The 26,071-nt window shown below is 39.4% G+C and overlaps 1 protein-coding gene across 9 annotated transcripts in view; it reads left to right on the top strand.

The window, feature by feature from the left end:
- The window catches only part of UTRN (utrophin), a 943,118-nt gene that overhangs the window by 256,872 nt on the left and 660,175 nt on the right, over positions 1 to 26,071 (top strand). For all 9 annotated transcript variants that reach the window (XM_089654601.1, XM_089654598.1, XM_089654599.1 and 6 more), the window contains 7 exons: positions 2,408 to 2,515; positions 3,054 to 3,233; positions 8,006 to 8,175; positions 8,881 to 9,004; positions 11,264 to 11,351; positions 18,825 to 19,063; positions 24,420 to 24,600. In XM_089654601.1, coding sequence (XP_089510727.1) covers positions 2,408 to 2,515; positions 3,054 to 3,233; positions 8,006 to 8,175; positions 8,881 to 9,004; positions 11,264 to 11,351; positions 18,825 to 19,063; positions 24,420 to 24,600 — 1,090 coding nt within the window. The remainder of the gene's footprint in view (positions 1 to 2,407; positions 2,516 to 3,053; positions 3,234 to 8,005; positions 8,176 to 8,880; positions 9,005 to 11,263; positions 11,352 to 18,824; positions 19,064 to 24,419; positions 24,601 to 26,071) is intronic.

The raw sequence follows: 26,071 nt of genomic DNA, 5'->3' as shown, positions 1-26,071 counted from the left end.
TGAAGTGTATTTTTCCGCACTGCAGTTTTGCATAGAAATTCTTAGCCTTGCAGTCCCATCAGTGGTTCAATACCCACATTTTGAAATACACTGACTTCAATGATTGTGAACTTAACTATTTTTTTCATTTTGAAAACAGCTTAAAATATTATTTTGAACATATGTACCTGTAATCTATGTTTTGGGAAAGTAGGAATCAATTTAATGATTATTTTAATATTGATATTCTTAAAGGATAAGTTCACCTTTTCAGGAAGAATTTCACGTTCTCATAATAAATAGAAGCATTTTCCAATGCCATTTCTGGGCCGGCCATCCCAATGTACTTTTCTCTCACTTACCTCATCCACAGAACGTTTAATTAATTTTTTGTCAGTTTCTGGGAGATTTTGAATTGATTTTCAGATTGCATAATATCCTGTAGATGGTCTCTCAGCATTCACTTCCTGTAGACCACGTCCCAGAAGCCTTCACGTCCCTGTTGCATTACAGAAGAGGGTATGAGAGGGTTTTTTTCACCACTCTGGACCACACCTCCCTCATTACAATACTACCTTTCTCCCATCATCTACGTAGTACAAGGGCCTGTCTGATTTGATACAAATGAAATAGATTGTTCAGGTGTGTCCTTCTATTCCATGGTTCTGGCAGATCAAAAGGAAATCATACTGAGATTGTACAATCAGATTGCATAGTGTATGGCCATCTTTATACAAGTACATAGGAGGGAGTGGACGGAAACACTCAGTTGTCAGGCCCCGTTCACATCTCCATGTAGTGAAGACTCACATTCCCACATGCGTTTGTTTTGGGTGTTTTGGGGCATTTTCACTCATCACGCATAGGGCAGGCTATTCACTTGAATGAGCTACTAGACATGCAACAATTGCCCCAGAAAAGCTCCAGAACTTTTTTTTTGGAGCAGAGCTCGTGCATTACCGAAGTTTTTAGTGAGTTTGCCAGACTTGGGGTGCTTTTAACATGTAATGACAACACAGACACGATGCACATTTGCAGTTTGTTTCGGAAATGCATGGCAAAGCGTGTATTTTCTGTGCAGATTGCCATGCGTTCGGAAGCATACAGATGTGAATGGAGCCTCCTTTGTTCTGTGTAAATATACTAATTTCAGTTCCAGGCCCCATTCTCTGGCTCGCTTTTCCAGTGACACATGTAGGGCAGCCTGTTGATTTCAATGGGCTGCACTGAACTTGGCAAAGTAGCTCATTGGACATTTTGGCATGATGTGAGTTGCACATTTTTTACTGCGCATTTTGCTGCATTTGTCAACTGTTTTTTCATGTGGCTAAATGTGTGCGTATTTCTGTGTTTGGTGTGCCATTAACAATTAATGAAAGCGCAACTAGTTAATTTTATAAATGTGGCCATACACTATACAATCTTATCTCCTTTAGATTTACCAAAACTGTATAATAGGAGGACACAGCACCTATCCAATCACTCTATATCCAAGCAGGCCCTTGTATTACATCAGGGGTGTCCCGTGGGTTTTATGGAGCCTGAACCTGTCTGATGGGATGCTAAAGTAGCCAGGCAAATGCATGTGGGGAGAGATCCCCGGGGATGCTGTGAAAAAATAGTTGATGGGTGAAGGGTTTGTACCAGGGGCGGACTGACAACTCATGGGGCCCCGGGCAATAGGGGATCATGGGGCCCCTGTGTCCTTGCCCAAACTCAAAAAAGCCTATGAAAAAGGTACCAGGGGCATCTCATGGGGCCCCCTACTGACCCCGGGCCCTCGGGCAGTGCCCGAGTTTCCAAATGGACAGTCCGCCCCTGGTTTGTACTAATGAGGTCAGTGCAGGATGTGTGTGCTAATTAGATCAGCTGATAATCTGCTCCCAGGGTCCTACAGGCTAGTTTGCGTTTGATCTGTTTCTGCAGTGCATTTTGCGTTTTTGCACATGCGTTTTTTATGTGTTTTGCAGGTTTTTATTTATTTATTTATTTTCTTGTTGCTAGGCAGATTTAAAATGCAAAACACTTCAAAAAAGCAGCAAAAACACACTACATGCTTTTCTGCAGCGTTTCCACTGAAGTCTATAGAACCAAAAACTCAACTTTTTGCATTTAAAAAAAGTCCCTGACCCTTTCCAAAAAATGGACTGGATGAAAACGCGGAGATGTGAACCTGTCCCATAGCAAATCATATTAAATGGACTGTAGGCGTTTCTGCAAAATGCAAAACGCTGTGGAAAACGTTTAGGTGTGAACATAGGGTAAGGTAGGGCCTTGCTGTCAAGATCAAAGCGAGTTTGAATATTTTTGCAACTGAGGTACATTAATTGTATATTGGTGTATTGGGGAGCTGGATTTTATTTAAAAAAAAAAAAGTGAACTTTTAACACACCTTTGTTCAATTTCAATACTCTTGTTCTGCATCTAGAGCTTGCTCAGAATATGGCTAAAAGAAAAAGAAGATTCTTTGAGTAAAGTCCAGAGGAGCAACTTTAAAGATCAGAATGAGCTGAGTGTGAATGTGAGGAGGTTGGCGGTGAGTACAGTATCTTAGTTATGTGAGGAATTTCTTGTAGAAAAGGCAAGGGTAGAAATATGCTTGAAGGAAGTGAGGCTTCACCTAGTAACGAGAAGATTAGTGTCAATGTTATGCATCCTTTCCTGTCATTCATTACCATTCATTTTCTTTGGCCCTGAAAAGATTGAAAGCAAACAAAAGTTATTGTATCTCATCATCCCCTTTAATTACTGTTTTGTGTACATTTGTACTGCTCAATGCAGCCGTAACAAATAGTTATTAAACAAACAATAAAGATACGTGTTTAAAATGATGAAGAAAAAGACAGAGCATTATAGTTGAAAAAAAATAAAAAATAAAAACCTGCACACAGTCATTAGTATTTCTCTAGCCCTTTTTTTGCAAGTTCCTCTTTATAAATGGGTAGGGTAAGCATTCATTATTGTTAAACATTTATAAATGTAAGAGTATTTTCATTACCAAGTGGGATTTATAAACATTTTCTGCAAATGTGCTAGTGTGCAGAGGAAAACTGTATAGTGCATTGTCATTTTAGAGCTTAAAGGAAGAATTAGGAATGAAGAAGCAAACGTTTGATCATTTGCATGAGTTGGCCCAGGACGTGGTTGTACTTATTGGTAGTAGCAAAGCATCGCAGAAACTGAAGACCGATATGGAAGACCTTGCTCAAAAATGGGATGAACTAGTGCATTTATTGGAAGATTATACTAATCAGGTATTGTATCTAAAAGATGTTTTTTTGCAGTTTGACAAAAGCTCTATAACCTGTTACATCTCTGAGAAGTGTTGCCTGTGTTTAGTTTTTAACCCCTTCGTGATTGAGGGTAAAACAAATTTTAACACCTGAACACAATTTGGCAGCTTTGACATGGGTTAATAAAACTGTACATATCAATCCAACTACTTAGTGTAACCTGGATAATTAGCCTTTTCGTTTACAATTTTATTCTCTAGCAAGGTGAAAAGATAGATTGTATCTTTTTTTCTCCATTCTAGAGGAGAAAACGACATAGGGGCGGGTTGTACGGTGACTGATCACTGTGACAGCATTTCAAAGGCTATTGCAACAATCATGTGATCGGGAAATATGCTTTCCAGTTCCCCCATCATTAGTACAAAAACCAAAGCTCTTGGTGAGAGCTCTTTCACTGTACTGAGAGTGTGCTGTGCAGTGCACTCTCAGCACAAACACAACAGTGTATAGTTAGGTCCATATGTATTTGGACACAGGCACAATTTTAGATTTTTCAGGTATTTATCAAAACATATTTAAGCTATAGTTATATAATGGATATGGGCTAAAAGTGCACACTCTCGGGCAGGGGTGGACTGACAACTCATAGGACTCCCGGGCAATAGGGGATCATGGGGTCCCTGTGTCCTTGCCCACACTCAAAGCACCCAAAAAAGCCTATAAAAGGTACCAGGGGCATGTCATGGGGCCCCCTACTGACCCCGGGCCCTCGGGCAGTGCCTGAGTGCTCGAATGGAGGAAGGGTTTAAGAATTACAGCTCTTAAGAATAGCCATCCCCCTTTTTCACGGGACCAAAAGTAATTGGACAAATGAATATAATCATAAATAAAATGTTCATTTTAAATATTTTGTTGAGAATCCTTTGCTGGCAATGACTGCCTGAAGTCTGGAACCCATGGACATTACCAAATAATGTGTTTCTTCCTTTCTGATGCTTTGCCAGACTCTAACTGTAACTGTCTTCAGTTATTCTTTGTTTGTGGGTCTTTCTGCCTTTAGTTTTGTCTTCAGCAAGTGAAATGCATGCTCAATTGGGGTGAGATCAGGTGATTGACTTGGCCATTGCAGAATATTCCACTTCTTTTGCTTCAAAACTCCAGGGTAGCTTTTGCAGTGTGTTTTGGATCATTGTCCACTTGTATTGTGAAGCGCTGTCCAATCAACTTTGCTGCATTTGACTGAATCCGGGCTGACAGTATATCTCTAAACACTGCAGAATTCATCCGGGTGCTTCTGTCTTCTGCCACATCATCAATAAACACCAATGACCCAATGCCACTGGAAGCCATGCATGCCCATGCCATCACACTGCCTCCACCATGTTTTACAGATGACGTTGTGTGCTTTGCATCATGAGCTGTTCCAAGCTTTCTCCACAAATTTTTTTCTTCCTGTCATTCTGGTACAGATTAATCTTAGTTTCATCCATTCAAAGAATGCTTTTCCAAAACTGGTCTGGCTTTTTAGATGTTTTTTGGCAAGGTCTAATCTGGCTTTTCTATTCTTCAAGCTTATGAATGGTTTGCACCTTGTGGTGAATCCTCTGTATTTGCTCTCGTGAAGTCTTCTCTTGATTGTAGACTTTGACAATGATACGCCCACCTCCTGTAGAGTGTCATTCACTTGTCTGGATGTTGTGAATGAGTTTTTCTTTACCATAGAGAGGATCCTGTGATCATTCACCACTGTTATCTTCCGTGGACATCCATGTCTTTTTGTGTTGCTGAGCTCACCAGTGCGTTCTTTCCTCAGAATGTACCAAACTGTTGATTTGGCCACTTCTATTGTTGCTGCTATCTCTCTGATGGATGTGTTTAATTTTTGAAGCCTTACAATGGCCTGTTTCATTTGCATGGACAGCTCCTTTGAAAGCATGATATAGGTTCACAGCAATAGCTTCCAAATGCAAATACCACACTTAGAATCAACTCCAGACCTTTTACCTGCTTAATTGATGAAGAAATAACGAAGGAGTAGCCCACACCTGGCCATGAAACAGCTTTTGTTTCAATTGTCCAATTACTTTTGGTCCCTTGAAAAAGGGGGGATGGCTACTCTTAAGAGCTGTAATTTCTAAGCCCTTCCTTCAATTTGGATGTACATAGCCTCATATAAAACCTGAGAGTGTGCACTTTCAGCCCATATCCATCATATAACTATAGCTTGAATATGTTTTGGTAAATACCTGAAAAAAACTAAAATTGTGCCTGTGTCCAAATTTATATGGACCTAACTGTATATGCTGTCCCATGGATAAAGACCAACTTCTATGAGGCTGTATATATGCAAACACTCGGAAGGGGGTTAAGCAGTCCTGTATATAGTCATACTTACATGGCCCATGTGTTACATAGATCTTTAGCCTAATATCTCATTTGTAAGGTAAATATTCCTCCTAAAAATAATTAATAAGTACTAATCAGAAAAACATTTTGACCGAATGTTTTATCCTCAGCTACTGGAAGGTTAAAAACCTACTAGCCCTATCAACATTTTTTAAATAATTGACCTTGATCTATGATATGATACAGTCAAAAATGACAGCAAATCTCCAGTTAAAAATAAATCTCCCCTTTTTTTGTTTTTGTTCTTGACTTTGGACTCATTCATTTACAGTCATGGCCGAAATTGTTGGCACCCTTGATATTTTTCCTGAAAATCAAGTATTTCACACAAAAAAGGTATTGCATTAACACATGTTTTGCTATACACATGTTTATTCCCTTTGTATGTATTGGAACAAATATAAAACAGAGGCAGAAAAGCAAATATGACATAATGTCACACAAAACCCCAAAAATGGGCTGGACAAAAGTATTGGCACCCTTAACTTAATATTTGGTTGCACACCCTTTGGAAAACATAACTGAAATCAGTCGCTTCCTATAACCATCAATAAGCTTCTGACACCTCTCACCCGGAATTTTGGACCACTCTTCCTTTGCAAACAGCTCCAGGTCTCTCTTATTGGAAGGACACCTTTTCCCAACAGCAATTTTAAGATCTCTCCACAGGTGTTCAATGGGATTTAGATCTGGGCTCATTGCTGGCCACTTCAGAACTCTCCAGCGCTTCTTTGCCATCCATTTCTGAGTGCTTTTTGACGTATGTTTGGGGTCATTGTCCTGCTGGAAGACCCAGGATCTTGGACGCAAACCCAGCTTTCTGACACTGGGCCCTACAGTGCGACCCAAAATCCTTTGGTAATCCTCAGATTTCATGATGCCTTGCACACAGTCAAGGCACCCAGTGCCAGAGGCAGCAAAACAACCCCAAAACATCATTGAACCTCCACCATATTTTACCGTAGGTACTGTGTTTTGTTCTTTGTAGGCCTCATTCCGTTTTCGGTAAACAGTAGAATGATGTGCTTTACCGAAAAGCTCTATCTTGGTCTCATCTGTCCACAAGACGTTTTCCCAGAAGGCTTTTGGCTTACTCAAGTACATTTTGGCAAACTGTAGTCTTGCTTTTTTATGTCTCTGTGTCAGCAGTGGGGTCCTCCTGGGTCTCCTGCCATAGCGTTTCATTTCATTTAAATGTCGACGGATAGTTCGCGCTGACACTGATGCTCCCTGAGCCTGCAGGACAGCTTGAATGTCTTTGGAACATGTTTGGGGCTGCTTATCCACCATCCGGACTATTCTGCGTTGCAATCTTTCATCAATTTTCCTCATCCGTCCACGACCAGGGAGATTAGCTACAGTGCCATGGGTTGCAAACTTCTTGATAATGTTGCGCACTGTGGACAAAGGCAAATCTAGTTCTCTGGAGATGGACTTGTAACCTTGAGATTGTTGATATTTTGCCACAATTTTGGTTCTCAGGTCCTCAGACAGTTCTCGTCTCCTCTTTCTGTTGTCCATGCTTAGTGTGGCACAGACAGACACACAATGCAAAGGTTAAGTGAACGTCTCTCCTTTTTATCTGCTTTCAGGTGTGATTTCTATATTGCCCACACCTGTTACTTGCCCCAGGTGAGTTTACAGGAGCATCACATGCTTGTAACATTCTTATTTATCCGCAGTTGTGAAAGGGTGCCAATACTTTTGTCCAGCCCATTTTTGGAGGTTTGTGTGACATTATGTCGAATTTGCTTTCTTTCCTCCCTTTTTTTGTTTTGTCCCAATACACACAAAGGGAATAAACATGTGTATAGCAAAACATGTGTTAATGCAATACGTTTCGTGAGAAATACATGATTTCCTGGAGAAATATCAAGGGTGCCAACAATTTCGGCCATGACTGTATATCACTTTTAGGTTTTTACATGTTTCTATCACAGTTGGAATATTGTTCACCTAATATGTATGTTTAGCGCCATACCTTATTTTATTACATGGTCACAAGTGATTTTCCACTCCAAGGGGCAGCTAACATTTTTTGTATTATTTTTATTTTTGTTGTCACACTTAATGGTTGAGTAATTATTTATATTTTGTTGCATAGAATATACACTGTTTGTGTAAGGCAGTATATATCACTTTTTTGCATATAAAGAGAAGGCGCTTAGTTTCTCACTAAATTGTTATAACAGTAAGTTTTAGTTGCCTTTTTAGCATTGTTGAATTATTTGTGCTTAGTTTAATTTCCTTGCATTTTAGTTTCTAGGTATTGGATAATGGTGATTTTGTTCAGAAAACACAATTAGTTGATTTGTGGAGGTTATCTTTGTATCTGATAAAAATTTTGGTAATAGCAGTGTTACCATTCATTTGCCTTTTGTGTTTAGGTGACTGAGTCAGTAACCAATTTTGGAGTGAAGCAAGTCTCCCGGAAAGTTATTACTGAGACAGTGACTGTAACAGAACACAGTAGTAGCCATCTAATAAAACAAGAGCTCCCTCCTCCACCACCACCAAGGAAGCGCCAATTGAGCCTGGATGCTGAGGAAAAGAAAATGTGAGTTTCTTCTATAAATATAAAAGTTATTATGTAGAATAAAAAGGACAGATTGAATTCACTAATAAACTATGCTTTTTTTTTTTTGCTTTTTTATTTTTCCTGTGATAATTTCACAAGAAAGTAGAACACTAAAAATTGTTTTTCAGGAGCTATACAAATTTGTAAAAGTACATTCCTTGAGCTAAAATAAACTCAGTATAATTTTCCCAAAAAGCTGTGTCTGTTATTGAAAAGCTGTCCTAGAACTGCAGCCAAATTACCTTGCCTAGACTGAGATGATTTATTCAGTCTGCTGCAGGCAGGAGGAAGAATTTCTTCAGTCTCCTCTTCTGCATTAATCAGACTACATTCTTTTAAGGAATGATGTCTAGGTTTTATTGCTATTATGTGTCACCACCCTTTGCTTGAGATGCTCTTATCACTGAATCCAGGTCTAGACAGCCCATTGCTAAACCTTTCTTCTGCACGTTTGGCATTTAAGCACTTTGTGGTATTCTTAATTACATTTTATCATAAGCTTCCATAACCTAATTTTAAAAAGAAATTATCAGTAACATATTTTATGGACACTTATGTTGTGGTCCGTTGTTTGAAGATTCTCAGCTAAGTTTTATCGAAAGTAGACATTATGGAATTTAATAAAATCATACTTAAATGACCTCTGTCTTTTTATGTTTTGTTTTTTTTTTCCTATTTCCTCAGGTTTGATGAGGAATCTGCTGAGCTGTTGAACTGGATGATTAAATCCAGGGCTGTCATTTTGTCCACAGAGATCAGTAACTACAGAAAGATTAGAGACACATCAGACATAAAAGACATGCTAAAGGTAAAAGGAGAAGTGGGCAGGAAGTGACTATGAATAGGGGTTTTGTTACATTCTGTAGCGGCTAGAGGTATGATCTGTGATTAATCCATCCTTGTATTAATAACTTTGTTCTTAGATCTCAGTGGTTATTGGCTGCCCATTGTATCAAAGGGATTGTAATAAAAGCATTCACTACGTGCTATACTGCAGTTCTCCTGCTGCCAAGTTCAGTGAGTGCATTGACATGTTTGCTTGTATATGTGTGTGTATGTGTGTATATATATATATATATATATATATATATACACATACACACACTATATTGCCAAAAGTATTGGGACACCCCTCTGAATCATTGGATTCAGGTGTTCCAATCACCTCACATTTGTGAAAGAAAGGGTCGCTCTCAGGAGCTCAGTGAATTGAAGTGTGGTACCGTGATAGGTTGCCACCTGTGCAATAAGTCCATCCGTGCAATTGCTACTAAATATTCCACAGTCAACTGTTAGTGGTATTATAACAAAGTGGGTGCAAATGGGAACAACAGCAACTCATCCACGAAGTGGTAGGCCACGTATATTGGCAGAGCGGGGACAGAGCATTCTATAGTGCACAGTGCGCAGAAGTCGCCAACTGTCTGCAAAGTCAATAGCTAAAGACCTCCGAACTTTGTGTGACCTTCAGATTAGCACAACAGCAGTGCATAGAGAGCTTTATGGAATAGCTTTCCATGGCTGAGTAGCTGCATTCAAGCCTTACATCATCAAGTACAATGCAAAACGTCAGACGCAGTGTTGTAAAACACTGCCACTGGAATCTAGAGCAGTGGAGACGTGTTCTCTGGCGTGACAAATCATGCTTCTTTGGCAATCCGATGGACATGTCTGGGTTTGGCCGTTGCCAGGAGAAGGGTACTTGCCTGACTGTATTGTGCCAAGTGTAAAGTTGGTGGAGAGGGGATTATGGTATGGGGTTGTTTTCAGGGGTTGGGCTTGGCTCCTTAGTTCCAGTGAAAGGAACTCTTAAGGCGTCAACATACCAAGACATTTTGGACAAATTCATGCTCCCAACTTTGTGGGAACAGTTTGGGGATGGCCCTTTCCTGTTCAAACATGACTGAGCACCAATGCACAAAGCAAGGTCCATAAAGACATGGATGAGCGAGTTTGGGGTGGAGGAACTTGACTTGCCTGACCAAAACCCGATAAAACACCTTTGGGATGAATTAGAGCGGAGACTGTGAGCCAGGCCTTCTCATCTGACATCAGTTACTGACCTCACAAATGCGCTTCTGGAAGAATGGTCAAACATTCCCATAGACACACTCTTAAACCTTGTGGACAGCCTTCCCAGAAGAGTTGAAGCTGTTATAGCTCCAAAGGGTGGGTAAGCTCAATATTGAACTCTACAGACTAAGACTGGGATGCCATCAAAGTTCATGTGCATTGGCAATATAGTGTATGTTTGTGATACAGTAATATGCAGAGATTTGTTAGTTAAAAGCTAATTTTTGTTTCCGTGATATTAAAGCAATACAGCAGGGCAGCGGGGGACAACTGCAGCTGACATCAGTGCTGGAGCCATCTAGGTAAGTATGATTTTTTTTTTTTCAAAGGCATACTCTTTTACGCAATTCTGTTTGTTTTGATCTTTGTGAAACTGAATCTAGAAGTCTTCTAGAAATAGTACACTTAGCACCAGTTAGTAATAATTTTGGCCTTTTATGGCTTGTACAAACCCACTATAGTTACTTATAGACATGAATGGGTGCTCAGAAGGTCCAACTATTGAGTAATTGTAGAGAGCAGCCATGGCACAAGTGTGCATTCCAGTCAAATGTGTATATGTATGCACTGAGCAAACCTCTATGGTGCCAGTTTTATTTAAGTGGGGATTGGTGATAAGTTGGACAAATCTCTCCTGGATAATCAGTTCTTTCCTTGAGAACAGGTGGTCAAGACGTGACTGCAGAGGTTGCATATTTCCAGTTTAATCAGCAAGCAGCAGTCCATTAATGTCTCAGAACACCCTAACCCGGAGGCTACTAAGGACATTAGAATATAATTAAGAAAATGATGTTCTTTTTTAATTCAGTGAAAACCTTTGTTATAAAGCCAAACTAGGAAAGTGTTCTGTAGTTATTGATGCTTATTACATGCAGATACTTTTTTATATAAATTTATCTTTATTAATTTTTACTTCCTTTTACACAGTGTACTATGGCAAAAGTGCTTGATTAATATTGGTTTATCTATAGCTATTCTTAACCTTCTTTTCTAGGTTTTAGAAAGAGAAAGAGCAGAAAGAACCCCCAAGTTTGGAGAGGCTGCTGCGCATGGACAGTACCTATTGGAACTGTGTAAGCAAGGTATGGAGAAGACATACTGTAGTTTAACTTTTATTAATATAGTTGTGGACACATTCTGAAAGAACAATGTATATCATTAAAGAAAGCAAATTATTTATGACCCATTGTTCTTTAGAGTGCTAGTGGATTAGTACTTGCAGTAAGTCTGTATTTGTGAGTTTTGGACAGTCAGCCATTATACATTATGTAGATCAATTTAACAGTGTCCTTTATGTTCAACCAAACAGATAAGAAATTTACAGTTCTGTTAATGACCTTAAAGTGGAAGCTTAGGTATGGCAATGTTTACATTGTTACATCTACACTATCTTCTAGGTTCTGTGCAGAGCAGCTGCTTTGTGAACTCACGAGGTCGCTTGCTTGGCAATGGTTCCCTATAAGGAGAACTTTGAATTTTCTCAAAGAATGCAAAGCATTTGCTCTGATTGGACACGGGGGAGAGGCAGGTAGGTGATGCCATAATTTCTCCCTTGTCCAGTTAGAGAAAACTTGCTATTCATTGAAAAAATAGTGTTCTCTGAATGGTGCCTGTGCTGAGCGAGCAACCTCCTGTGTTCAGTAAGCACCAGGGTAGCTGCTCAGCATGGGACCCAGAAACCAGTGGCAATCACTGGTGCCTTCTACAGTGATTTCCAACTTCCACGGGATCCCACAGATATGGCACATACATACTTGCATTGGCCCAAGCTGGAGCAATGTAGCTATGTAACAATTACGAGAAGCGCACCAACCTTGCGCATTACCTCAACAACCAAATTTTATTAATTGAAGAATGGTACTCACAAACAGCGAATACAATCAGGCATGTAATCCTCAAAAGGACTTCAGAGATTAGGAGCCAGCGCGAATCCCATCATGGGGGTAGACACTCAGTACACTGACGCGTTTCGAAGGCCATGTCTTCATCAGAGCTCCGATGAGCTCTGATGAAGAAGGCATGGCCTTTGCAGTATTGGTCAGGCTTCCCCAGCCTTGTTTGGAGCTGCACAACCTTGTATGCACTGTTGGTCGCTTTTTTCTGGTTTTGGTTCCATCTGCTCTCCACTGGCCTGGGTCCTTGAGCGCAGGAGAAATTGCATCTGGGCTATGTAACATTTGCCATACCTAATCTTCAGCTTTAGTTGTAAAAGTCAGATTAGGTATTTCACACTTTTTAGTTTAACGCAAATACAGCAAACCTTGAAGTTCTGGTAATTGTAGGTTTCCAGGGGATATATATGCACAGGGGGTATCAGCCTTTTCAGGTATATTTTATATGAACAGTGTGTGATAAGCATTGTCAGTTTCACTGCCCTTGCTAAAGGAATGGTTAAGATTAATTCAGCAGCCGGCTGACTAATGTTTAGTTTCTACAGCTGTTCAAATATTGTTGTGATGGGCCTGTATGACTGCTAGCCTTGCACATATCATTTCATTTCCTGTCCTATTTGTTTTGTCAACTTAGCCCTCCCTGAACTAGCACCTCTCTGCCTTCCTTTCTTTGATATAGGCAAATTCACTTAATTGCCATCCCATGTTGCCAGTACAAATGTGTTACTGTCTTACTTTGTGTGGACATGTGAGATATGTATTGTGGCTTTAATAATTATAATATTAAAGCTACGACATAGCCTTTTACTACATCTTTCAAACAAATAAAAAAAGTACACTAGGTTCTAAAACTTACCCAGTGGAGAAATTACATTTAGTGGAATTATCCAGATGAATTATTACTGTACACTGGTTAGGCAGCCACTGCTCTGTTACTGTGCGCCAGGCCTGAACTTGGGGAACTGTGACTGAATCCTCTTTTTTCAGAACCTTGCCATGTTGTTGGGCACACTAACAGTTTTAGCTTGCAAAAAGTAAGATGAAGTGTAACGTAAAGGTCTCAGAATCAAAACGAGCCAGACTTCTGTTCAGTATTGACCTGACCACAAGATGAGAATATCAGACGAATGATCGTCCATTTTTTTTTTTGCATGTGTTCTCATATCGTAAATGAATAGGTTATGAAAATTCTCGTAAGACAGAATACAACTTTGGAAGTGATGTAATGTATTGTGGTCTTGGTTGCTCAATTTTTTTTACGGACAAATACTGTACTGATTAAATGAAACTTATTTGCTCTGCTATTGTACGAGAAATATTTTCGTGCTTGTCCCTTCGAATATTTTTGCATGAACTGTCGTGATCGGCTCTTGAATGCTGTGTCTATCAGACAAACGCTTTGAAAGCGGTATTTTTTGTCCCATTTTTTTCATTGTGTGTACAAGGCTTAAGTCTTTTAGTCTTCTGTATTAGGTCAACGTTTATAACCTCCTGTATACTAGAGGATTATCAGACCAGAAGTCTGACAGTTGATCTTGTTGAGGTGGAAAAAATAAAAAAAAAATTTTAAACCATGCAACGTAAATGAGAGCTAAGTGCATTTTAGATTCTGTTGCATCTCTACTAGTGTTAAAATACAGATTCAAATTCAACCTGAATTTACATAATTTGTGTTTAATCAAACAAACTGAATTTTTATGTATGCTGGCTCCAATTCTGCACAACAACATTTAAAGTGATTGTAAACCCTCATCTTGTATAGAAACCCATTTAGTTTAAAATAGAAATGAAAGGCAGAACATTTGTGTATAGATATAAAAAAACAGTATAGATACTTTTTTCCCCTTCATTTATAAGTTATCACATACACTCTGTTCTCAGCAGCAAAAGAGCTGGGGGAGGAGAAAAAGCATAACACTGATCTTCCCAGTGAATGGCTGTGCAGGGGGGAGGGGTCAGGACGAGTCTGATCATTGAAAGAGAGCAGAATTCCCAGCATAGTTAAAGAACTGACCACGGTGTGTTCTCCTGCTTAGTGTGGTCAGTTTTTAATAGGAGAGCAGAGCGACTGGCAGGAATACCAGGGAGTTTACACAAAGCATTGCAAAGAGAACAGGATGCTTTTTCATACAAGTATGTGATAAAACAGGCACATATCAGGAATATGAAATGTTGGGTTTATATATTCTTTAAAGCTACCCGTGACAAGTGAGTGGCTTGGAATAAAGTGACTGCTGTCTATCATGGATTTGTTTGTATGTTAAAGTTATAGCATATCCTATTGTATTAAGAGAGGACTTTGCCATTTAAAGTGATTCTAAAGGCTTTTTTTTTTTAAATAACAAACATGTCTATAGTTACCTGCTCTATACAAGGGTTTCGCACAGAGCTCCCTCCTAATGGGTGTCCCCACAGCAAACAGCTTGCTATGAGGACACCCACTTCTCCGCGTATCCATTCAGACATGGAGCTGTGGCTCAGCTCCGCCCCCTCTCTCTTCTCATTGGCTCACTGGCTGTGATTGACAGCAGTGGGAGCCAATGGCTCCCGCTTCTGTCTTAACCAATGAGGAGAGGGAGTCCCAGGGTAGCCAAGACTCCAGTGCACAGCGCTGGATTGAGAGGGGGCTTAGATGAGTATTGGGGGGGGGGGGCTGGGGGTATGCTGCACAGAGAAGGTTTTTTTACCTTCGTGCATAGGATGCACGAAGGTAAAAAACCTTGAGGTTTTAGAACCACTTTAAGCTTTGCCATATCTGTCCTGGTTGATAAAGCACTATATTGTAAACAGCGCTCTGTCAACTTTCAGCTTTACATTTCAATGCATTCCACTAGGCCCAGCTGTCAAAAAACTCATTGTGAGTGAGAAACACAGTAAAATCTTATGACACTGGCTAGATATCATTTAGTCTATGTGCATACAGTCCATTCATGAATAAATAAGAATGTTCTGTATAATTTAATTCATTGCAAAAAAACTGTTAAGAGATTTAACTCTCTCACATATAGTAAATACTAATTTTGGGTATCCATCATGAGAGTAACATGGGGTAGTTGTTGGTGAACTCTCCTAAACATGCTATTTGTCCAGCTGTCATACTGACTTATTTGGCTTCAGTACTATGAACCACTGACCTGGAACAAGCATGTTCTTAAGGAATGTTGACTTTCTTTTAACTTTATTGATCTAATTTGTTCCAGGTCAGTTACACCGAAAGTAATATATCTAATGGTTCAATATATCAGCCAGTCAACCAGCTGGTTGCTGGTGTGGTAGCCCCTATATTTCCCTTATGACAGGTTTACTTTAAGAAAAAATATATTTATTGCATACCTGACCTGCAAACAATTACACATCACTGTTGTCTTTTTATCATGTATATTATCTTAAACAACATAAATAATGTGTACAACATGAATTTCATCTAGGATTTCCTCCTATTTCATGTAAGAAGGTGCATTCCAGGCCTTTCATGGTATCATGCTTGTAAATCCTGAAAAGCTGTCAGTCTCCTAAAATTCCATTTCCTAAGATAGATATAATTTATTTTAATGTCACTAATGTGGAACATAGCATGTCTTCAGTTTTTATATTGTGTAGCGCCCTCTGCTGTATGTATAGCACATTCATTCAAACTACAGGTTCATCTGTATCAAATCCAAGCGAAGTGATCAATCCCTATATCCCAATTAAATGGACTGCTTTTTGTATATAAGGCTAAAAACACAGCCATGCAGAAATAGCTTTTCCTGCAGGTCTGTGTTTTAGGCCTTATGTACTAATAAAATGTATGACTTTTTTACACTGGAACTTTCTGTGATACAGACTATCTGTTACGAACATCCTACAAGTTCATCTGTACTTGTACATATTTGTTTTATCATATGGCCTATCATCTTCAGATAAAAAGTATTAGTTCATGAGTTGAATGCATAGGGATTTTAAAATTGTTAAAAATCTTCTGATATCAGTTAATACAGTAAATAAATCAAGTTTGGTGTGTCAGCTACTAGTAGTGATGTATTGCATGTGTGATGGCTCACCCTAAGTATCAGACCTAATTTACTAAACTGAAATGCAGAGATGAAATGAAACCTCTATTTTATCACAAAGCTGGATGTTTTAAGAGCACACAGGTCTCTTCAGATCATTGCATATATAATTAGTAAATGTGGCGCAATGTTTACAGTAATACATGATTTAGTTCCTTATCTTCTCAGCATTGCATGGGTTATTGCCAGACATAGAAATAGGCCTTATGCTATAGGGGAAAACAACAGTTTCTACAATTTATGTTTCTGATACATCAATAATTTATGCAACTTTAGGAGTCTGTGGGGTCAGTTCACTAAAGGATTCTGTATGCGATATTGAAGTGATATTACAGGCAATAAAAAAAACAAACAAACAAAAAACTCGTTATAATTACCTGGTCTATGTAATAATTTGCACTGGGTGGCCCTGATCTTCCTTTTCATAGGTCCCATGCCGGCGCTCCTGGACCCTCCATCCTGCCAAGTGCCCCCAGAGCAAGCGGCTTACTATGGGGGCACCCAAGCAGGCTCGTTCCCAAGCTGCTGCTGTGCGTGTCCATGCACACACAAAGCCGCAGTCCCCTCTCCTCATTGGCCTAATGGCTGTGATTGCCAGTGGCTTCTGTTGCTGCAGCCTGTGAGGAGGGAGAGTCCTTGGAGAACCGAGGCTCTCGTGCACATCTCTGGATCATGATGGGATTTAGGTAAGTATTAAGGGGTGCTGGAGGCACTGCTTCACATAGGTTTTTTTACCTTCAGGCATAGCCTTTACAAGCACTTTAAGGTCACGTGACTCATTTTTCTGAAATATCACATGAGATAATAGAAGATTCAACTCCTCAAAGTAAAAAATCGAATATGAGGTAAATATTGCAAAAAATATGATAAATCATTAAACTAATTTCCCTTAAGAACACACACATTCGTTATTTATGGCAGTCAGTATTTTAGCAATGTACAAAATAACAATTCACTGGCTAGTAAGTTAAACATATGCAATGTATTAGTGTGGAAATATTCTGCCCTGAGCTCAGGACTGGAAATAAATTGAAACATTTCACCAGAGGGAAACCATTCTGTGAATTAAAGCACACTACATTGTTTTCACAGTTTTAAAATATTTTCGTGTGCATATATTTTACTGGTGCAGTATAAGCATCTAAAAAAAATTTGCAAAAAAATAACGCTAAATTTAGGTATTTAATATATGTGCTAAATAACACTTTTTTTAGTGTATTGACTACTTTTGAGATAAATGCTGCATGAGTTATTTTAACTCAAATATGTATGTGGAATTTATTTCTTAGTGAATTGAACCTTTGTTCAGAGTAACATTCTCTTTTGGACTTAATTAATGAAAACTTTATGTTAAGTAATTGGTAAAAATAAAAAATTGTAACGATAGAGAAATAGCTGAAGCAGTACAAGGGAAATTTTTGCTTTTTCTATAGGCCTTAATATCATATTTATGCATACACATATCATGTGTGTATTTGTGTATGTTTGCTATACTCAGTTCTTTCTCAAATGAGTCTAGATTAAGTTTTTTAGGGGCATTTTCTTCGCAAAATTTTGACAGCAATGTTATTCTGTTATGCTAAGGTCCACCAATGAAATGGCCTGGGCATATGTACAAGGTATTTGTGAATGGGAAGGGGGCTGTCCTGCTCAAACTCATGAACATTTTTTAAATGAAAGCCAAACTCCATGATTTTTTGACTGCCTCTATACTTAGCTTAGGGCAGCACAGTGGCTTAGTGGTTAGCACATCTGCCGTGCAGTAAATGGGTCATGGGTTCAATTCCAAACCATGGCACCTCCTGCATGGAGTTTGCATGTTCTCCCTGTCCTTGTGTGGGTTTCCTCCGGGTACACCGGTTTCCTCCCACACTTCAAAGACATGCTGGTAGGTTAATTGGCTCCTGTTTAAATTGTCCTAGTTTCATCCCTAGCCATGCGGGATCTCCTGCATGGTAGGGGTTGGGGAAAGACCTGGCAACCTATCATGGAAAAAGTCGCTTACGAGTGATGGTCCATGCAATCGCCAAGGGTCGGATACGACTGGATAGATAGATAGATAGATAGATAGATAGATAGCAATACTATTATTTTTTACCTAATAAAAATTAACATTAAAAATGTCCTAAATTCCAGGCATCATTTATGGTCAGTCACATGGTAGGATGTGTCCTCTTCCTCCAGCTTCTTCTCTTCTTTGTCGATGGATGGTTGTGAATCCTGCAGAGAATAGCTCATGTTGTGACATAACAACTGCTGTGACGTGAGCACTGTTCTCTGCAGCATTCTCAGCCCAGGCCCAGGCTGGCTTAATATTGCACCCAAAGAGGGGTTTCCATGATGGCCTGGGATCACAAGTGAGATGAACAATGCTGGAAGTCATTTAACCTGGAAGAGGACTGGAGCTGGAGGACACACAGGCAATGGTAGTGGGGAATAGTAAAAGAGTGAGTATTATAGGAGGTGAGTATTACAGTAAAAAGCTAAATTTGTTATTTCTACAGGTTGAGGATAACTAGATGTAAAATTCTTCATAAAAGTTGGAACTGGGATTTAAATTGTTATAGACTACTGAATCTTTGTATATTGTGATTTATATGTATTTTTACAGAAAGGTTCCCTGAAGATGAAGTGAAAGTGTCCCTGGAAACACTGCAGGCTGAATGGAACAGCATAAACAAACAAATAGAAGAGCTTCATAAGGGTATTTTATATCAGGATGCTATCACTGACTATTTCCAGGAGTTGGATAGATTAGAAGAAAAGATAAGACAGGAAGAGGAATGGCTGAAGACTCAGTCTTTACTTTCCCAGGACCTTCCCTTGCAGGCAATGAAAGACAGCACACAGGTAAGGATTTTTTTTATAGTTTTGCTTAGTGAACTGCATTATTACACACTTTTTCAGCTTTACTTAACTATCATACTTTTTAATATCTATTTTTTGTTACTGTTTAAAATAGACATGGTACTTTCACAAAATAACAACACTTAACACAACACAAACTGGCCTATAGAGGCAATATATATATTTGTAATGGGCAGTAACCAAATTTTAGTTTACACTAATGTTGATAGTTAACAAATGATTTATGATTACTAAAGGTTAATATATATTACACATCTTCATTATCCTTCACCTTGCTTCGCTTTTTAAAATAACCCTGTAGCAAGGCTTATTTTAGGCTGTATAGATGTTTTTATTCAACTCATTACATGCCACCATGTAGTGAAGTTATCATTATGTAAGAAGATTTAAAAATGTGTGAATATTAATGAGTGTGCACACAGCCCATGTGCTGGCATTAGTCGCAGCTTCTGTTAAGGCTCTTTAAAACTTGCTGGTATTGCAAACATTTCCCAGGATACATCACAGTACATTAGTTTGGCTCTAAATAGCCATATCTGGTCTAGTGTAGTAACTCTTTTCCATCCAAATATCTGTTGGCATTAAAATATATATATATATTCATATATATATTTATATATATATATATATATATATATATATATATATATATATATATATATATATATATATATATATATATAAACGGAGTAACAGTCGTTCAAGGATGACCCATCAATATACATTACATAACACTCACAGGTTCTAAAACAAGTCATATTTTATTACAAAGCATTTAAAAAAACAAAAGTGGGGGCAAAGGCCCATAATGTAATCATACACAAATTAGCATAAAACCACAGTGGCAATTTTCATAAATTGGTTTGTTCTACGCGTTTCATGGTCACTGTCACTTCCTGAGAACTCTGTATCTTCATATGACAAAATACCATTTATCAATACTCTATCTGAAAAAATAAATACACATAGATTTGTCAAGTGCACAAATCTGCATAGGGTCTATATCAGGGGTGGGCAAACTTTTTGACTTGAGGGCCGCAATGGGTTCATATATTGGACCCGGGGGCCGGACCAAGAGTAGATGTACAGTTGCAAGAAAAAGTATGTGAACCCCTTGGGATTACGTGGAGTTTTGCATGAATTGGGCATAAAATGTGCTCTGAATGTCATCTAAGTCACAACAATAGAAGAACACAGTCTGCTGAACATAATACTACACAAACATTAGATGTTGCCATGGTTTAATTGCACATAACGTGTAAACATTCACAGTGCAGGGAGGAAAAAGTATGTGAACCTTTGGACTTAATAACTGGTTGACCCTCCTTTGGCAGCAATAACCTCAACCAAACGTTTCCTGTAGTTGCAGATCAGACCTGCACAACAATCTGGAGTAATTTTGGACCACTCCTCTTCACAACACTGTTTCAGTGTAGCAATATTCTTGGGATGTCTGGTGTGAATCGCTCTCTTAAGGTCATGCCACAGCATTTCAATCGGGTTGAGGTCAGGACTCTGACTCGGCCACTCCAGAAGGCGTATTCTGTGCTGTTGCAGCCATTGTTTTGTTGAATTACTTGTATGCTTTGGGTCATTGTCCTGTTGCATCACCCATCCTCTGCGGAGCTTCAGTTGGCGGACAGATGGTCGTACGTTTTCCTGCAAAATGTCTTGATAAACTCTGGAATTAATTTTCCCATCAATGACAACAATCCGTCCAGGCCCTGAGGCAGCAAAGCAGCCCCAAACCTTGATGCTCCCTACGCCATGTTTTACAGTGGGGATGAGGTTTTGATGTTGGTGTGCTGGGCCTTTTTTTCTCCACACATAGTGTTGTGTGTTCTTCCCAAACAACTCAATCTTGGTTTCATCTGTCCACAGTATATTTTGCCAGTAGTGCTGTGGAACATCCAGGTGCTCTTTTGCAAACTTCAAACGTGCTGCAATATTCTTTTTGGACAGCAATGGCTTCCTCCGTGGTGTCCCCCCATGTACTCCATTCTTGTTTAATGTTTTCCTTATTGTAGATGTGTCAACAAAAATGTTAGCATGTGCCAGAGATTTCTGTAGGTCTTTAGCTGACACTCTGAGATTCAGCATTCTGCGCTGTGCTCTTGCAGTCATTTTTACAGGACGCCTAGGGAGAGTAGCAACAGTGCTAAACTTTCTCCATTTGTAGACAGTCTGTCTTACCGTGGACACATGAACATCAAGGCTTTTGGAGATACTTTTGTAACCCTTTCCAGCTTCATGCAAGTCAACAATTCTTGATCGTAGGTCTTCTGAGAGCTCTTTTCTGCGAGGCATGGTTCACATCAGACAGTGCTTCTTGAAACCAGTAAACCCAAAACAGGTGTGTGTTTTTTAAGGGCAGGACAGCTGTCAGCAACACATCCAATATCATTACACTATTTGGAGTCAAGGTTGGCTCACTCCTGGCTCTAATTAGCTCTGGGAGAAGTCATTAAGCTAGGGCCTCACATACTTTTTCCTCCCTGCACTGTGAATGTTTAAATGTTATGTGCAATTAAACCATGGCAACATCTAATGTTTGTGTAGTATTATGTTCAGCAGACTGTGTTCTTCTATTGTTGTGACTTAGATGATGTTCAGAGCACATTTTATGCCCAATTCATGCAAAACTCCACGTAATCCCAAGAGGTTCACATACTTTTTCTTGCAACTGTATGTGTCATCCATAGTAAGTATAGTAATATTCCCCCATAGTAAGCATAGTAATTAATCCCCCATATAGTAATTCATCCCCCATAGTAATTCATCTCCCATAGTAATTCATCCCCCATATAGTAATTCATCCCCCATATAGTAATTCATCCCCCATATAGTAATTCATCCCCCATGGTAATTCATCCCCCATATAGTAATTCATCCCCCATAGTAATTCATCCCCCATATAGTAATTCATCCCCCATAGTAATTCATCCCCCATATAGTAATTCATCCCCCATAGTAGTTCATCCCCCATAGTAATTCATCCCCCATATAGTAATTCATCCCCCATATAGTAATTCATCCCCCATAGTAATTCATCCCCCATATAGTAATTCATCCCCCATATAGTAATTCATCCCCCATAGTAATTCTTCCCCCATAGTAATTCATCTCCCCTATAGTAATTCATCCCCCATAGTAATTCATCCCCCATATAGTAATTCATCCCCCATATAGTAATTCATCCCCCATAGTAATTCATCCCCCATATAGTAATTCATCCCCCAGAATAGTAATTCATTCCCCATATTAATTCATCCCCCATAGTACTATTCCCCCCCAAGTAGTAAGCCAAGTCCCCCCTGTGTCAATTCACTTACCTTTGCTCCGCGCGTTCCTCTCGCCGTGTAGTAAGCCTAGCTGCCCTCACGTTCGTCACGCTGCCCCGCCTACACACATCCTGACAGCCAATGTATCACGCTCCGCGGGCCGGATTAAAAGGTCCGCCGGGCCGTAGTTTGCCCATTGCTGGTCTATATAAATAAATACGTTTTACTTTGCTTGTAAACATAGATAAGCAAAGTAGAAGACAAAAATGCACAAAAAAAAGAAAGAACAAAAAAAGGGGGCAGAGGAGGGGAAAAAAAAATAAAACTACTTACATGTCAAAATCAAATATTGATTATTTTTCGGTTGATGATTCTCAGTACCAGGCTGGTTAAGTGCTGAGATGGATATGTAATTTCCTCCAGACACATCTGTTTAGATCTAAAATATTATTTAAAAAAATAACTACTACACTAGGCAATATAACCACTATTACAACTTGGGATAAGGAAATCAGATGGGAGTGTTCCATTTAAAAACTGAATATCTCATCTGATTTTAGTACTCCCTATGAGCAATATTATCCTGTTATTTTCTCTCATGAGCTGGACAGCTGGACTATGCTGTATTCTGAGACTGTTGTGGTTTTGTATACATTTTCTTTAATTATGTACTGTAATAAGGACTAAGAAATGAACACTTTACAGATATTTTTTTTTTTTCGTTCAAGTAAATTTGTAGTCTTCCATCCACCCAGTATCTGAAGCTCTAGGCTTAATTTCATCTGTCTTCATACCACATGTAAAGCTGAAATGTACAAATGCAAGTTCATGAATCAGAGCAGTAACTTGCCCCTTATCTGACAGCTCTGTCTGAGGTTTTAGTGACATTGCTCAAGCATAAAGTGTTACTAAACCCTAGACCCTGCATTCACTATATCTGGTCTCCCACAGTACACAGAACATGGAAATGCAATTATTTTAGTAAATATAAACTGCTAAATACCTTTTCTCATCAGCAGTTAGAGCAGTCTTATGACTTCTATTAGTGTCAAGCAGAGCACTGATTAAAGCTTGTAGGAGGAGTTTTCATTCTCCCCTATGAGGCTGCAGGACCCCTGACCCTCCGTCTGGACAGTCCTGATTGGCCCTGTGCTGATCACACTCTCCCAAGATTAAAAAAAAACTCTCTAGCAATACACACCAAACTGAGCATGTGCAGCTTTCCCCAAACTTTTGGGGACTGTAGAAGAAGAGGAGGATCAGACACAGGATCAAACTGCCTTTTACACAATGTGGAAGATTAACCCCTTAGGTTCCACAAGGAGTATAACAAACTGCATTACTGCATATACATACTTAACTGTTGTGGGTTTAGTAACACTTTAAAGGCAGGAAGCTTCTTCTCTACTTTCTTTTTTTTATTTTTTTATTTAAGGATATTAGAAAATATGTAGATACAAAGGAACACAACCAAACAAACAGTTGACTGGACTTAGCATATTTAACTCTAAAAGAAAACAACAATATAAAACATTAGAAAGTGGAACAAAATAACCGTCTGGGCATTAGGGCAGTATATCGGTGGGCATTAGGGCAGTATATCAGTGGAGGTAGGTTCAACACACCTAGTGTGGGAGTATTGCACTAGCTGATATTAAATATAACTCTCGGCTTCAACTCTGAAGTACAGAGCAAAGACTGAAGGGTACGTCTGACACCAACCAGAGAGTACCTGTAGTTGCTCTGGTGTCTGTACTTAGCCCATAGTACTCTGGAAATTTTGTATACCTATTAAATATTTATCCGCAAAAGCTGATATAAAAGCTCATTATAAGATTTACTGAACCAATTATTTTAGTTTTGCATATAGTGAGGAGGACAATTTGCAAATTTCACAGACAGCAATAGAGACCCTTCCATGCTCCATAGAGAAATAAACAGACTTCTTTTCTTATCTTTTTTGGCTAAGTAAGGCAGAAGCTAAGATATAATAAAATTGTATATGCAGTGTGTGTGCCATTTACCAATACTCCGATAATGTAATATCATTTTTACAGCTTCGCTTGGCAAAACTTTGTGACTTGCACTCAGAAGTTGATCATTTAAGATCAAAAGCAACTTCCCTTAGCTCCCAGCCTACAGCTCCTGTCTTCCTTGAAGCCAGTGTGAATAGCATCACTACCCACTATGAGAGGGCAAAGAATCAAATGGAAATAGAACTCCAGCAATTTCAGGAAGGTTTGTATATATATATATATTTGCCAGATGCATGCATTGGTTCATACACAGACAGATGGGATTGTGGAGATCCCAGCAAGCATACTCTGAATCAGGGGCGGACTGACCATTTGGAAACTCGGGCACTATCCGAGGGCCCGGATTCAGTAGGGGGCCCCATGAGATGCCCCTGGTACCTTTTTCATAGGCTTTTTTGACTTTTGGCAAGGACACAGGGGCCCCATGATCCCCTATTGCCTGGGGGCCCCATGAGTTGTCAGTCCGCCCCTGCTCTGAATACTTCTAATTCTGATACTTTAACTCTAATACTTGCATTAAATACTGCAAAGGTTCTATGTAGAACATGCCATTTCCTCATGTGTGATAAGTCTTCCCTTAAACATGATTTTTAGGGCTGGTTCACACCACAGAAATGCAGTCTGGATGTGTTCCAGATACATTTCTGCATGCACGTTTTTGTTGCATTTTACCATGTTCCAGTACAGTTCCTTTCAGAAAAAATGCAGCTTTCTACTTTTGTTGACTGCACTGAAGGCACTACAGTGGTGTGAGCTTTACCATTGGAATCCATGCAATTTACTCTTCGTGCACAGTGGACTGCATGTGGTCTAAACCAGCGCTTAAAGCAACTCATTGCCAATGTTGATGTATACAAATATATGAAGCATTAAACATTGCCAGGTCACATCATCTGCTCAGCATCAAGTGAGTTTTCTGCCATGATCCAGATGTTGTAGTGAGGGAAGACACCAATAGTCCTCCCTTTCGGGCTCAGGGCGAGGAGGGATCGGAGATCGTTCAAAGGGGAGGTCGGCGAGCCGTTGTGCAGCATTGGTTTTATTTCAGCAGAACGGCCGCTCCTGGACACTTAGAGCCAACAGACTGGAGCTGCAGAGAGGGCCCAACTTCAGTTTGCTTGTGGCGGAGCAGTCCATGTTCGATGCTTCTGGCTGTTTCCTATTTCCTGATGTGATGTGCATACATGCTATTTTACCAGTAGCTTTCTGGTGAGTTTACATCTGGCAGAGGTGGTGGACTCCCTCACTGGATCATTTCACAGTTTTTATCCTTCACCGTGATTGCTGTGCCTTGTAGTCCATTGGACACTATTCATTATTTTATATAAAGACTTAATTGATTTTCACTTTATACGTTGCACTTGACTGTTTCACAATATTATATTATTTATTTAGCGCTGGACTTTATACCACAGTCCTCCCTTCCTGTTTGACTTTGCAAGCTTGTGTCTAAATAAAAATGATAAAATATCATAAGTAGCATGTACCCGATAACATAAGCGGTCAGTATTACAAATTTGTTGTCAGAATTGTCTACTCCAGCAGTTCTGGGAGCCCCTTGCATTCTCCACTGCCTGGCACTCATGAAAAGGCACACAGTCTTGTCACTATCACACAATGCAATGTCTGATGCATGAAAAATCTGAATTCGTATGGGATAAGGCTAGGGGAAG

This window comes from Staurois parvus, unplaced genomic scaffold (assembly GCF_062004578.1).
Source record: "Staurois parvus isolate SC_StPar_1 unplaced genomic scaffold, SC_StPar_1.0 ptg000780l, whole genome shotgun sequence".
Classification (NCBI taxonomy): domain Eukaryota; kingdom Metazoa; phylum Chordata; class Amphibia; order Anura; family Ranidae; genus Staurois; species Staurois parvus.
This window is presented reverse-complemented; position numbering and strand designations above follow the sequence as displayed.